Source organism: Leuresthes tenuis, unplaced genomic scaffold (assembly GCF_036924035.1).
Source record: "Leuresthes tenuis unplaced genomic scaffold, fLeuTen1.0.hap1 SCAF_13, whole genome shotgun sequence".
Taxonomy (NCBI): domain Eukaryota; kingdom Metazoa; phylum Chordata; class Actinopteri; order Atheriniformes; family Atherinopsidae; genus Leuresthes; species Leuresthes tenuis.
Window position 1 is genome coordinate 12765509 of NW_027325367.1, and position 14601 is coordinate 12780109.

The 14601-nt window shown below is 40.4% G+C and overlaps 2 protein-coding genes across 2 annotated transcripts; one reads left to right on the forward strand and one right to left on the reverse strand.

The window, feature by feature from the left end:
* Nucleotides 1-2924: 2924 nt before the first annotated feature.
* On the forward strand, nucleotides 2925-6858 carry LOC140267600 (serine/threonine-protein kinase pim-2-like). Its single transcript, XM_072362912.1, has 8 exons — nucleotides 2925-3528; nucleotides 3683-3777; nucleotides 3864-3911; nucleotides 4017-4235; nucleotides 4410-4587; nucleotides 4735-4908; nucleotides 5041-5167; nucleotides 6849-6858. The coding sequence occupies exons 1-8, from the start codon at nucleotides 2925-2927 to the stop codon at nucleotides 6856-6858; spliced, it is 1455 nt and encodes a 484-aa protein (XP_072219013.1).
* A 1993-nt stretch (nucleotides 6859-8851) lies between these two features.
* Nucleotides 8852-13715, reverse strand: LOC140267205 (visual system homeobox 2-like). Its single transcript, XM_072362413.1, has 5 exons — nucleotides 13280-13715; nucleotides 12697-12784; nucleotides 11696-11819; nucleotides 9904-10084; nucleotides 8852-9174 (listed from the first exon to the last, which is right to left on the reverse strand). Exons 1-5 carry the CDS (start codon nucleotides 13713-13715, stop codon nucleotides 8852-8854), a joined length of 1152 nt encoding a protein of 383 aa, XP_072218514.1.
* Nucleotides 13716-14601: the final 886 nt, after the last annotated feature.

Genomic DNA, 14601 nt, shown 5'->3' on the forward strand with positions numbered 1-14601 from the left:
TCCCCCTTATCCCCTTTATCGCGCATAAAGCGCTTTACGCGCGTTACAATGCGATCCTTTTCCAAATAGTGATTTTATGGGACTTGTTAGCAGCTCGAATCTTAACACAGTGTGCCGCCTTCATAAAAGAAATGTTCATAATAGGCAATGAATAAAAGTGCGAGTGTGTCCCATTTGGTTCACAGTTTAACTAAACTGGAAATCTGTTTTTTTTTTGTTGTTTTGTTTTAGGTTAATTCAAGTATGTAAAATGGGCTCAAGGCAGAGATAGGGCGTGACTATCATTGAGCAAACAAAAAAACATAAAAACAAAAAAGCCGTTGCATTATCTCCGTGTCTCAAACGTCATCTCAGGAAGGGTGTGGGGACTTCTCCCATCCCCTAATCACCCCAGCTAAAGGGAAACTTCCAGGTCTCAGCCAGTTGCACCAGCAATTGTATATCAGAGAAAGATTACATTAAAAGTTACCTTTCAGTATGTCTGAGGTTTTAAAGTGTCAGAAAACAATATTCTAAACCTTGAAAAAGTAGCAAATAGCTGCTTGCAATGTGAAAAAATATTCATGTGTTCATGTTCTTAGCAGAGTGCAGCCTCTCTCCAACCAATGATTGTATTTGGGGCTCATGTGGATTAAAAAAAAAAAAAAAAAACCTGAACTGCACCATGTGCTATTGTCCAGGTCTTATGGCCCCATGTGAATTGCCCAAGTTCGATTATGCGTCGGCCCAAGTGGGCCCCAGATAAGATGCCCATTCAGTCTATTCATGGACTGCTCATGACCAATCTGGGCAGCTCTCATTGGGCCAAGATGGAAGCCATGAAAAATCTCATCTGGGGCCAAGTTTTCCGCTCATTTATAACCTACATGGGCCCCACCTGCAAATGTTGCCTGCTGTGTTCCCAGCCCTTTATTAAAAATTATGGCGCCATCGCTCCTGGAGAATTTTCAGTGAGATGTTTTATATTTGTGAGAAAAATGAACAAATTGCTGCTAAAAAACAAGACAATTTAACAGCTGAACATGCTGGCTTTTTAAAACACAACAGCAAAAAAACAAAATCTAATAAATGTGTCCTGTTTTTTTTAGACTTTTTCAGATCAGGTGGAAGGAAACATTTTTAATCACTTGGGGGGGGGGGGGGGGGGGGGGGGGGGGGGGGGGGGAATCAAACTTTAGCAAAAGAAAAAGTCTTTTCCATCTCTGTTTCCATTCATTATCTATTTTTAAGGCATATCGTCCTGATTCCTTGACATCTTGCTTAGTCAAACTGTCTGTTTCCCTTTTTTCAACCTTCCCATTTTGTTTGTAATTAGTCCAAATTTTTAAGACAGAGATTTTTTGGACAGAGAGATTGATGAGCTGTTTGAAAGGCTGCACCATAGGTTTCACTTTTGATTTTGGCCTGAATTTCTTATACTTGTTTTACAACATTATATCTTACTATTTTAAGTTTGTATTACTGTCTAAACAGATGTTCACAGACTGGTCTGATTATTCATGTGACTGCTGCTCTTTATTATTTTCATGTCTTCCCTCCTTTTCTTCAGTCCAACATGTTTGCATTCAGAAACAAGGTTTGAAACTAAAACGTTATGTATATTAGGAGATGTATGCTATGACTTTTGGTTCTGATATTAATATATAATGATTCATTTTATAGTTGTATTTGTATTCAATTTAAAAGGAATGGTTTTCAGTCATAGTACAGACCGAAACATACTCCAGAGTCTGTATAATTGTTTAGTTTATGGGGGGAAAAAAAATATCTTAACTGCTCAAAATGGTCTGATCTTTACGTTCAAAGCACATAAAAGCTGTCTGAATGTTGCCACAAACCTTTTCTCTCTACAACATCCAACTTAAAACTTAATTAACAGGAAAGTCACTGTCTTCGTCCGAACAACTCAGTTCTTCAACTTGCCCTTTTCCCCCTTCTCGTTTGGACTTTGGAAACATGCGATATGTTAAGGAAAAACATATCGATAGGCGTATACTCCTGAAGACCCCAGAAGCCCTTGAGTACATCCACAATACAACATCGTTTTAGAAATGTTAAAAACTGTAAGTACTTTTTTTTCTTTTTCAAGCTTTGAAAAATGAAAAAATTAAAAGAAGAGCACAATTAATCTAATGGGATATAAGTATTGTAAGCTTTAAATGATATTTTGATACATGTTTAAGTGTAAAGTGTGTCTCAGGGTGGACTGGGACTGTGAGATCAGCATGACTGTGTTGACTGGAGAAAGATTCCACAATTCACTCATGATGAGACAAGTCTTAGGTTCAATGCCAGAGAAACACAAATAATAGAATAAAACAAACAAAGCTTCAAAAACACAATAAAAAAATTTAGAATGACTAACTGCAGCCTGGATGGAATTCTGAATGAATTCTAATTTGCTTTAAAAATCTCCTTCTAGAATGTGGCCTTTATGGTGTCACAGTCAGTGAATCTTTACAGCCTTCCGGCAGCATTCTGCTCAGCTTCAGAACATTCACAGTCACTGCAGCAAACACAGTCTTCAGGTGTCTGAGAGCATTCAATACAGATTATCTCGAGTGAATCTTCAACTTTTGAGTTTTCAAAAGCATCACAACCAAAGTTCTCCAAAAAAGACCAAGGCAAGTATGAAGTTTGTCCTTTTCAAAAACTAAAAAGAACAATCTGTGATGCTGTGCTGTAACCTGATAGCAGTTAGTTCATTTGCATTATACTCACAGTTTGAATGTGAAACTTTTAGTGTCAAATATAAATATTCCTTTCACTAATGATCAGTGGGTATGAAAGTTTACTGAGTGACTTTATATCAAGTTTGTATCAAATTTCAATAAGTCGTCCCAGATTAAGACTATTAAAGACTATTAAGTAAGATGATGTTTAATCTTTTTCATATATTTCTTTTTTCATTTGTAGAGAGAAACATGGGAATTAAGTCAAAGACCCAGAGAACAAATACTGGTGTTACAGAGTCATCCAGTAAAACAACTCAGAGTCTTCAAATCATCAGCGATGCCACTGGCCTCAGCATCAATGAGTCAGAGGTTGTCAGTGTGAGAAAGAGGAGGGCTGACGATGAAGAACAGAGACCCAGCAAAAAGATGAGACATGAACTCATCACCACCACTGAACACAGCGATGATGTTGTGGAGGTTCCAGTGAAAACAAGGACGTCCAACACCTCCATCCCCTGTGAGAGGAAAAGAAAGGCCGACTATGATGGAGAAAGTCCAAAGAAACGAAGCAGGATGGAGAACATGAACACCTCTGAACCCCCAGCAATGAAGGTGGAGGACGATTCTGCGGAGGCAGAGAACAGAAAGACCAGAAGTGACGTGGACACCATCAGCAGCACCAGCAACACCAGCAGCACCAGTAGCACCAGCAGCTCTGAATTCAGCGGATCAGTAGCCTGGATTTACAGGGAAGGCGATGAAAAGATCAGAGTCTTCAAACACATTTTTAACAACGTCTCACCTGAGGAGGAGAAAATCTACAAGATGTCCTCCTTGGCCAAAACAAGTAGAGGTAAGCTAATAGTGAAACAAAAGGAGACACTGTGATAGCGACTGTAAATCAAAGCACTCTGCCAACACTTTCTTCAAGGCATCACTTTAATCTTGTTTTTTCTTGGAGAGGAAATAAATATGAAAAATTAAACGTCTTCTGTGTTCATTTTCAGCTCACTTTGAGAGCAAGTATTTGGAGCTCCAGCCAATCGGTGAAGGAGGCTTTGGCTGTGTTTACTCCGGCTTTCGTAAAGCTGATGTTTTGCCAGTGAGTGTTCCAAACCACAAAACCTTTACGTTCCTCACTGATCTGCAGAAGAAACCAACTGAATGACTTGCGTTTGTGTCTTGCAGGTCGCCATCAAGCACATTCAGTCGGATGATGTGACGGTGGAACGAGTGGTGAGTCCTTCCAACTGATGCTGAACACAAAGTGTTCAAACTAAAACCCAAATGTTAAACTTCCACTCATTTACGACCTGTGTGTGTGTTATTTCTTCCCTGTAGCTGTGCAATGGGAAGGCGTACAACATCATACTTGAAGTGGCCTTGATGCTAAAAGCTGCAGGTGTACCAAAAAAGGATGAACAGTCCGCTGTTGTGTCGCTTTTTGACTGGTACGTTCTAGACGAGGAGCTGGTACTCATCATGGAGAGGCCGCCCGTCTCCGAGGACCTCCACAAATATCGCAAAATGAACGGAGCCTTGAGGGAAAAGGAAGCAAAGGTACGAAACAGTTTGTGTTTCTTAACCTTTCTTAGCCAAAAAAGTTTATCAGGGTTTGTCAAGTGATGTCACTCAAATTTGCTAAACTAAATTTCAAGTAACCAATTCAAATAGAAACAAAGGAGGGACAAGGTGTCTTACACTGGTTTTCCACTCTGTCTTTGTCTCTGTCAGATGATCATGAGGCAGCTGGTGGACGCAGCAGTGGACATGCACTCTAAAGGTGTCTTTCACCGGGACATCAAGCTGCGAAATGTCCTTCTGGAATCAGTCTGTGGTGACAAGAGAGTGCGACTGATTGACTTTGGCTGTGGCCACTTCTGCACTGACAAGCCCTTTCGCAACTTCTGTGGTATGATATCTGGCTTCTGCTCCTCAGTTTCAAACTCTGAAATAAGGACTTCCATGTTTTAAATGAAGCTCTGTCTCATCTTTCTTCTCTGTTTTCTCTCCATCTCTCCGCCTGTCTCTTCCTCTCCTCTGCTGTTGTGTGTACCAGGAACCCGTGCCTACTTTCCTCCAGAGTATTTTGACCGGAGGACGTATCAGGCCTGTCCCACCACTGTCTGGCAGCTGGGAGCCCTATTTTACTCACTGTTGGGAGGACACGGCAGGTTCAAAACATCTGACTTCGTTCATAACAAGATTCAGATCAACCCGATGTTATCCACAGGTAAGAAGCATCCACAGTTTTATACTAATGCATTTATCTTAATGGATAAAAGTCTGGTCATTTTTTTCACTGAACCTCTGCAGTTGCTCTCTTAAACATTTCATCACCTCTTTCCTTTTTTTTGTTTTTCAGACTGCAAACAGTTGCTAAAAATGTGTCTGGCCAGAGACCCAGCAAAGCGGGCCACTCTGGAGGAACTGCAGAGCTGCACCGCCCTCAGACAAACAAGCCATCAAACCACCCAACATTACCTGAACAGGTAGGGGGTAAGGTCCAGGTATCTTCCTGCAGCCGACCTTCCTCCTCCCAGTCAGAACAGTCCCAGTGAGTGCTACACATCATTTCAACACTGCATCTAGTCCTAGCTCTCATTTAGTCCTGAATATCTCCAACTGAACAAAAAACACTTCAGACCCAGGGACTTTAGTTCTTATTGTTTAACTTAAATGTCACACAAACAGCTGTAAATATGAAAGCTGCACAACTGAAATCTGAAAATCATGCTAACATCAATCAAACTGATGCTGAATTTTCTGTTTTAAACTGGTTGAATCACAATTGGAATGTCTTTTCAGTCTGATAAGAAGTGGTTGCAATAGCAGCATTTCAAATATCCACATTTGTTGCGTCCTGCTTGAATGAAACAACATCTCATTTTCTTTTTTTGTTTGTGGTGAGAATTGAATGTATTGGCTAATATCCTGTTTCTTTCATCACTTTTTTTTTTCTTCAATCGCAGGTATTTCTGACCTGGTGTTTTGGTGCTTTTTGGTGCCTCTTTCCTGACCTCTCAGCCGTCCAACCGGTCGAGGCAGATGACCTGCGCTCCTGAGCTCTGGTTCTTCTTGCTAAAGGAAGCTTTTCCTCTCCACTGTTGCACACCAACCTGTGCATGCTCAGGACGGGAGATTGAATCAAACTCTAGATCTTATGCAATCTATTTGTTTTCTTCACTTTTTTTTATGAATTTACATTATATAAATAGAATTAAAATGAATTATATGAATTTGTTGTACTGTATCTCATTTTATTTGTGGTGGACTTGTTTACTTTCTTTTTAAATGCCCTAATGCGACTTTTGCTGTGAATTGATGCATCATAAAAATTAAATTCATATCATTGAATTTCACAGAAATTGTGATAAATTCTATTGTAAATAAAGTTTGTTCACATTTTTTCCAACATGTCCATGTTCATGTATGTATATGGTGTTATTTCCCCCCTCTGTGCAAATAATGTATAATATATCAGCAAAAGTCAAATGCAAAATAACCAGTTACCAACCATATTACTACAGGACATCATAAGCAGTGACACACACACACTTTGTCAACCCTAAAATCTCATTCATCTGATGTCAGTGACACATGTTAGCATCCCACAACATCCCACATCATGAAAACATAAAACTTGAGGTGAAACTGTTAGAGGTGGATTTTCATTCAAACATAAGGGTATTAAAATGTTGTAAATTGATGCTGATCTACAGCAGGCTGCTGGAGGGCTGCAGACATCTGGGTGTTGTTTTTTTCACTGATACATGTTAATTTATGTGATTTAAGTAGATTCGCTGCTAAAACCCTGCAGTTTCACGGTGCAATACTTGATGTTAATGTATTTTGAATGAAGTGAGTTTAACTGTGTGTCACTCAGGGCTCCTTCGTGTCTCCTGTACAGAAGTTAGCAGTCAACCTGGTGTTTTTGCAGCTTACGAGTCCTTTTTCCACTTATTTCAAGCATTGTTCTCTAACTTTGGAACATATCTTATTTGAATGACCCAGAAGACAACGTGCATGCATAGTTTGAGATATCATATACTCTTTTAGTCTCTGATAGGCTAATCAAATTTAGTGGATAAATCGTTGATGATTTGGACAATTGAAGCCCAATTTGGTTCATGGTACCGCAGACTGTTAAGTCTCATGATGTTTTACCACTAGGGGGAACTAAACCGAAACCAAAACTGCAACAGTGTGAAGGACACAAACATGCTTTCACTTTTAAAATGTCGTTCCACTTAAAGCCAGTTCAGGTTGTGGCTGATGCACATATTGAGTTATGAAAGAATTAAGTGCAATCACACTCATTTCTTTAGAAATAACACATTAGTTTTAATCAAAGAGTTGTATTACAATTATTTCAGCTTCACAAACTCTTTTATTCTTTGTTAAATTATTTGGTAATGTCTTTGCTGTACACTTATTTTCATTTTGATTTGACTTATAGCGCATCCTCCAAGCTGAATTATGTTTTAATGCTTAGAAACACAATAAAATATAATCTGCTGTTTTCCTATTTTTCTACAGTGACCGACAGTGTCTTCTGGAACAGATGGCTTAGAAAATCTATTTGGTAGCCCAGGTTGTTTTTTTCATGTCATAGATTAACTATGTCTGGCCAGCTTTTTGGTGTAGAAGTGGCCCACACCTCATCCCAGTGATAGGAGAGCTTTCATAAAGCTCTGGTACACATGCTGTAGATTTCATGCAGCACCACACAGGTGTAACATTGTCTATCATATCTTTAGGTCAGCTCAACTTATTTTCTAGCATCTCCAAGAATACATAAGAGCATTTGACACTGCATCAAACTGACAGTTGTTGAGATGAATGTCTCTTGTGCTAGGAGTAATAAAAAATCTGATAATAGTTTTCCAGTAAAAATCAAGAGAAAATATGCAAACTCCACACAGACAGGCCTCAGCTGAGATTTTAACAGGTAACTTTCATGGTGTAAGACAACAGTGTCAACCACCCCACCCCCTGCATCTTCCAGTAAAGTTTTATACTGACTGCTGATGTGCTCGTTGTTAAAAAGCTATGATTAAGTGTTGATTATTTGAATTTCGTGTTGGCGTGATGAGCCAAGCAGCTGTAAACTTCTGTCTATGTGCTCTATGGCAGATCAAGTCTTTCCTCATTTACTGTGGGCTCATTTGAACATCTGGATTCGGCTTAAGGATCTTGCAGCATCAACACCATTGCTTTGATTGTAAGGTATAAAACACTGTTTATCATTGCAGGTTCTCTTGTTAAAACTGCCTCTAAAATCATAAAGAAACTCTTCCTCTTCACAGATTAATTTGCACCAAGCTCCACATCCAACACACACACACACACACACACACACTCACACACAAACGCACACATCCCTGTGCACAAAGAAGCTCAGTCAGCAAAACATTAGAATTTTAAATACAATCAATCTTTAATTAGACTACAGTTACATTTATACAGGGACAGACAGATAACGGATGTTAACTATGCATCAGTATTAACTATTGGACACTTTCAATATGTACATCACAGTTTCCCGATTATAATTTTCTCAAAGTTTGGTACCAACTGTTTGCAGTCGTACATGAGGCAGGAGCCAGCAGAAATCTGTCATCATCCAGGGGTCAGAGGTCAAAGAAAGCTCCTGAAGTGCTTGCGTATTGGAGAGTTTTAATCCAGGTTCTTCTGTTAAATAAAGACAATTTCTCTTCACTGCTTTTCCACACCAATTACCCCAGACTGAAAGGGGTTTACTTTGCATTAAAAAAAAGCTGCCATGTCGGAGAATCTATAAGTTGAACCATATGTTTTAAAGAAAATGAATGTTTGCTTTCCAATGCAGGATCGTGTCTGGTAGACATTTCTGTGCTCAAGCCTCCTCCACTTCCTATTGGAAGGACACCGGATTCAAATGTTTTGAAGCCCAAAGAGGCAGAAACATTCTAATTATTTGAGTGAATGAACCTCAGTCACTGAAGTCAAAGAGCAGAAGTTACCTGACAGGTAAGCCCTAAGTGCAGGTTAGGGATTCAGAAGGAGGTCGGCGGTTTGTTGGTGACATATGCAACAAGTCACAGTTCAACCAATTAAAAAGACTTCTGCCTCAGAGACGTTGCAGGCTCCTCTCTGCAGGTATTTCACCATCAGCTTGCATCGTTCAGCCTTGTTCAGTTGCTCTTCTTCACATCTGCTGTCTCCTCATCTGTCACCTGATCCTCAGCCTCCCCTCTCTGTCTTGGGGTACTGTGTGCTCCGTCAGAAACGGTCCCAAGCATCTTGGCGCTGTGCTCTAGCGCCTTTGCTCGAAGCACAGCGATACTGTTTTCCCTAAGTTCCTCTTTTGAAAAGGATGAGCTATTGTCTTTACTCTGTTTCGGCTTCTCTTCCTCCATGGTTTGGTCCCCCGTTTTCTCTTGTGCTGGCGGCGGCGTGAGGCTGCAGGCTTTTACTGGGGAGGTGTGCGAAGTTTCGACAGATTTCTTGTGCATACCTGGACGGGAAACAGTTTGTGTGTTTAATTCAAGTCTAAAAGGGACAAGAATATATTTCATCATGTTCTGAGGAGCTTCACATTTGAAAAAGCATGAAAGGGAATAACAGCCGATGAGACCAATAGGTGAATTGGACCTCTTATTCAATTAGAGTTAACTAATTGATTTAAACAAATCAATTGACATGAGGTGAGGCAGGAGATCTGGACTAATCTGCCCTGATGAAGTAGGATTATCACTGTATTGACTGCTACATTTTAACGACATGCTGATGCCCTTATTGAGCCTTATATGACTCAGGGATACTCTCACCTTATGTCAGAATACAACTTTCTCTACAAACAGGTGTAGAAGCTATATAAAGAGCTAGTTTGTTTTTTCAAAATCTATTCATAATTTTCCAAGGACATTTGTTAACAATTGATATTAATGAAAATCATTCAAACGAGACGCCATCTGGTGGAGCAGGAGCTGAGATTTTTAGTTCTCGCCCTGGTATCTGAGCCCTGGCACTCACTGGAGGTATATTAGAATATGAGACTTGATGGATATAATAACAGCGAACTGCTCCAGTAACATTACCCCAACAGGACAAGAAAAGGACAGAGAAATCTTTTCTTTCCTGGTTTTCTTTTTGTGCTTCTGTGAAAGAAGTCCTGTCACTGCAATTTAAACAATTCCTCAGGGACAAGAAACATCCCTACTTCCTTTACAGTATAGCCACCTACCCAGTAACCATGGAGCATAAGATTCTGTGATGCCATCCTTGGCTGACTTGAGGATGGACTCAGGCAGCGGGATGGAGTGGCGAACCATAGCTCCATACAAGCCGTACTCTGCCATCACGCTGCTGCGACCCCAACACTTCTCCCTCTTCCTCCACTTGGCCCTGCGGTTTTGAAACCACACCTGCAGAGATACACGTACAGTAAGTATCGAACACAAGGAACCCACAATCCATTCACTTAGTTATTCCTTAGTTATTCTGTTGTTGAAACACGATTTCAAACCACTGCCTTTCCTTCATGTGGATATTAGAAAGTTACTGAAACAAGAAGGCCATCAGACATTGTGATGTTAAAACTAAACTAGAAATCAGTAAGCATAGCCAATGAATATATATGCATATATAAAGTTACCATACTTTAGCCACATGTCGCAATTGACTCCAATATTCGATATTAACTTTCCCTCAATAGGCTTATTCAATTATATAACTTGGATCAAATTACATAATTCCATAGTTCTGTTTATCCAGTTGTAGTTATCAAATAACAGTTTCTCTGTAGAGCTGTAGTGTGCAGATGCAACAGATGCTGCTCAAAGCTGTCTTTTTGATGCAAGACAGAAACATAGGATCGCTGCAGTGCAATAAACATTTACAAAACATATTCATTATCTGAAAAAAAACAGACTCTGAAGCTCTTTTAAAACCCGATTCCTCTGATTCCAGCTACAGTTTATGACAAAGACTGCATTTCTACATCCTAAAACACACGTGGGTCCCTAACTCAGGACCACATGTTGCAGTTTCTCTAAGTCTTCACCAAGATGTAAACATAACACCGGTCCTGGCAGTCAGTTTTTAATATTTCCAACGTTGCCCTCGTTGCATCGTCCCTGGAATACACATCAGCAGCGTGAGTGTGAGCATGCAGCCTCTGGCTCCTCGAGTGGCTAAATTGATTTCCACCACCTTGTAATAGTCTTGTGAATATGGATGAGAGAGAAAAAAAAAAGACCATCTTAAAATGGCCACGGACCGGGATGAGATTGAAGGGATTGCTGTGTGTGCGCGCGTGTTTGTGTGTGTGTGTGTGTGTGTTTTGCAGACCTGGAATTAAAAACGATCAAAAGAGGGCTGGAAAGCTATTCAGGTAGATCTGACGATAACCTTCATCTCATAAAAAGATTGGCCCCGGATGAGCAATCAAGCTTTTTTTTTCTCTCTCTCTCTTTTTTGACAGCAGCGGTGTGAGTGTGCACGACAGCGTGTGTTTATTTGCTTCCTGTGAGAGGAGGTGACCCGGGGGGAGGAGGAGGGGGCAGAGAGGCTGATTGAAAAATAAGTTAATTTCCAAGCCCGGTCGATGGCAGACAGGCGCTCAAATATCACGGGAAATTAAAACCCTCGTAGCAGCCAGGCGCAGCTCTTTGCTGAGCCGCTGACCTCTAATTAATTTCTATGTAGTTATCGTTTCATTTCAGAGACGCGGCCTGCCTCTCCCGGAACGAGACGCCATCTCTTCTCCTCTATGAACTCATCACGGTGTGAGGCTGAATTGGCTACAAACGTGGAGGCAGAAGTGAGGATGACTGTCGGCTCTAGCTGTTCATTTTCAGAAATCTGTCTTTATCTCAGTGAGACTGAACTCCGAGTTAACGCTCATCCAATCCTGGAAATGCCTGAATGCGTGCATACCGTCAAATTTAAGATATTTAGGGTTTTTTTTAAGAGATGAAAGCAGGGTTTCAGACAACGGTTTTCACAGTACATGCTGCAGTACTGAGGACACACACCTGTATTCTGTCCTCCGGCAGCTCAGTCTTCATGGACAGCATCTCTCTGGCGTACACATCTGGATAGTGAGCTTCATTGAAAGATTTCTCCAGCTCCTCCAGCTGATAGGACGTGAAAATGGTTCTGCGGGCAAAACGAGAGAACGCTTCGGTTATTCATTCGTTTCATCTTGGTGCTCCTCTGCTGTACATCCATTTTAGTCCTTTAACAAAATGACAATGATAACATTTTAATTAACTTTTACATTTAAAATACTTGAGAGAAAAAACCGACATATAAACATCCCTCAGCTCATCTCATTTGTCCATTTACCCATTCAGTTTTTCTGCTTTTACTTCTTGGAGTTTATTTGTATTGTAGCTTACTTGTTTTGTCTCGAATTTCATTTTATCGAAAAACCGATTTATTTTCACGTCATTGTTTCATATTCTGCAGGACTTTGTCATCAGTTGTGTGTGGTGGCCTGACTTAAGGTGGCCACTCCTCTGGCTCCACCCCAGATTGTTATGCTTGCACCAAATCCCCTCTTGCTTTTTATAAATCCACAGAGATCATACAATGTATATATATATATTAGATTTTAATATTTGATACAAAGTACTGTTATACCTTCATGGTGTGGAGTAGGCCACAATTTCAAAACAAGATGATGGTTTTAATAATTTTCCAGCTGTGCTGGATTCAAATTCAACACTTTACTGGTTATAACGTAGTCCAAATATTCGTTTATTTTTTTTATTTTTTAAACAAAACAATTGATGTTGAAGTTATAATGCAAACAGCATTCCAAATCCATCATTCCAAATAATTCACAACAAAAATAACTTACAATGAAATAATATCATGGTGAAAAAGAAGAAAACTCGCATCTATTACATATTCACTGCGAAATATTAGATATAACACCAGAGCTCTCTTCGTTATTATCACAAGAGATGCGCCAAATGGCACCGTGGCAGCCATAAATAAGACGATATCTTGTTTTTATTCGCGGTTTTACCTGTGCCGTCTTTTCTTTCTTTTCTTGCTCTGACTCATCGCTGATGTGGGGAATTTTTGGTCACCGGAGAAGCTCAGATCATCCGAATCTGGGAAGAAATGTACACCTTAACACGGGCAGCAGTCGAGTCAAAGTGTGGCAGCAAAAATCTTTGAAATATTGACACCAAAATAATACGTGGATATCACAGCAGAATCTAATTTATTTCAGCGCTATTTCCAAATATAAAATAGTCCATATTTGCGCAGAAATTAGTCCCAAATTTAGAATGTAAAAAAAAAAAAAATCTACAATTATCGACACATGAGAACAAATATATTTAAAGGGTTCTATTTTGGCCTCTGTTCGTTTAGAAATAAGCTTCATTCGCTTAAAATCAATGTGATTTAAACTTAACTGCACCCTTTTTCTGTAAAGTCAAATATTTTTATTCGCTGCTTCTCTCCTAAAGCTCGGTTGAATATCAGCCAAAAATGGGAGTATTCTGGCCTCCGGTGAATTATTGATTCAAAAGTATTCTCGTGAAATAGCAGCAATCTCACAGTGGCTTCAAAAGGTTATCTTAGAGTTGGAGGAAACTTACCGGAGCTGGCGCCGGAGTGGTGTGCGTCTATCTGTGCGTCCATGTGCGCCGTCCTGTGCAGCGGCTGTAGGTGCACATTCTGCGCCTCTGACAGCACCTCCAGAAACGCGGGCTGACTGTAAAACGAGTGTATTCCCTCAGGCCCCAGTAAACCCATGCCAACCCCGAGCCCTCCGTGTCCCAGGGCCGACCTGGCAGCCAGGACGTGCGCCCTGTGCGGCAAAGCTTCCAGCGGCCGCCGCGGCATGACCGCCGGCGGCTCCTTGTTGAGGCCCAGCAGCTCCTGGATCCCAAAGCCAGTGCGCCGCTGCACAGTGGGGGCCATCTTCCAGACTGGAGGAGGCTGGTGGGATCCCTCGTGGTTCACGCTGGTTTGTGAAGCTGTTTTCTGTTTGTTTTCAGAATCTGAAAGCACAACGCCCTCCTTCCCCGTCATGGCGATGGGGAATCCGCTGTTTTTGTTTTCCACTCCCTCCCAAGGAAAAAAAAAAAAGAAGAGCTCCAGCCCCTGGTGTAATGGACAATGAGGTGCTCTCTCTTTATCTCTCCCCTCATCTCTGCTGCGCTTTTTATGCAACAGGCAACAGGCGGCAGCCAATCACAAGAGAGACGGGACCTCTCCGTGAAGTTTCTGTCAGTTCCATGAAGGTCAACGAAGCAGAATTACTACCCAAATACGAATAAACTGCTGAATATTTGCACCTTTATCAAGAAAACTGACTTGACAAACAGACATACAAGAGGAATTCCATTTGAACTGTTGACCACAAACCGTGTCTTCATTAAAAATGTCCGATTAAAACAACAATTAAACCTGTTTTCACAGAAAAGTTGAAGATTTGCCATACATTTGTATAAACATTGCATAAACAGTGATGTTTCACTGCAAAGTAAAAGTTGTCTTGTAAGTCGGACTGGTTCTTTTAAAGAGTCGTTTTTCAATTAATCAATGGGCAAGGAGCTACTTTCACTGGAACTCTTTTTTTTTCTTTTTTCGCTTATCATCATGATCCGAGAGTCAAACAACTTCAGCCATCCGTATAAATCCCTCCCAGACCAAGAAAGCTGCCTGGACTACGCCACGATATTAATTGGACAGAGAGGGAAAAAAAAGACCTTCAAACAAATAAATAAACAAAATATAAATACGAATAAAAATGAACAAAAACAGACAGAAAGAAAAAAGTTAAACATCCACGTGAATATTGTGTTTCTCTCTTCCAATTAAAATACTGTAACATCAGCATTTAAACAAAAAGAAAGCTTATTGGAATCTCTTTTTTTCTTAAATTTTTTGATAAGCGACTCACATGAGGTTTTTT

Excerpts from the sequence above, each read along its gene's own strand:
- LOC140267600 (XM_072362912.1), top strand. The coding sequence starts at position 2,925 with ATGGGAATTAAGTCAAAGACCCAGAGAACAAATACTGGTGTTACAGAG. Across the intron at positions 4,236-4,409 it reads TGAGGGAAAAGGAAGCAAAG|ATGATCATGAGGCAGCTGGT; the intron begins GTACGAAACAGT and ends TGTCTCTGTCAG. Across the intron at positions 4,588-4,734 it reads GCCCTTTCGCAACTTCTGTG|GAACCCGTGCCTACTTTCCT; the intron begins GTATGATATCTG and ends TGTGTGTACCAG.
- LOC140267205 (XM_072362413.1), bottom strand. The coding sequence starts at position 13,715 with ATGACGGGGAAGGAGGGCGTTGTGCTTTCAGATTCTGAAAACAAACAG. Across the intron at positions 11,820-12,696 it reads AGAAAGAAAAGACGGCACAG|AACCATTTTCACGTCCTATC; the intron begins GTAAAACCGCGA and ends TTTTGCCCGCAG. Across the intron at positions 9,175-9,903 it reads TTATGCTCCATGGTTACTGG|GTATGCACAAGAAATCTGTC; the intron begins GTAGGTGGCTAT and ends TTTCCCGTCCAG.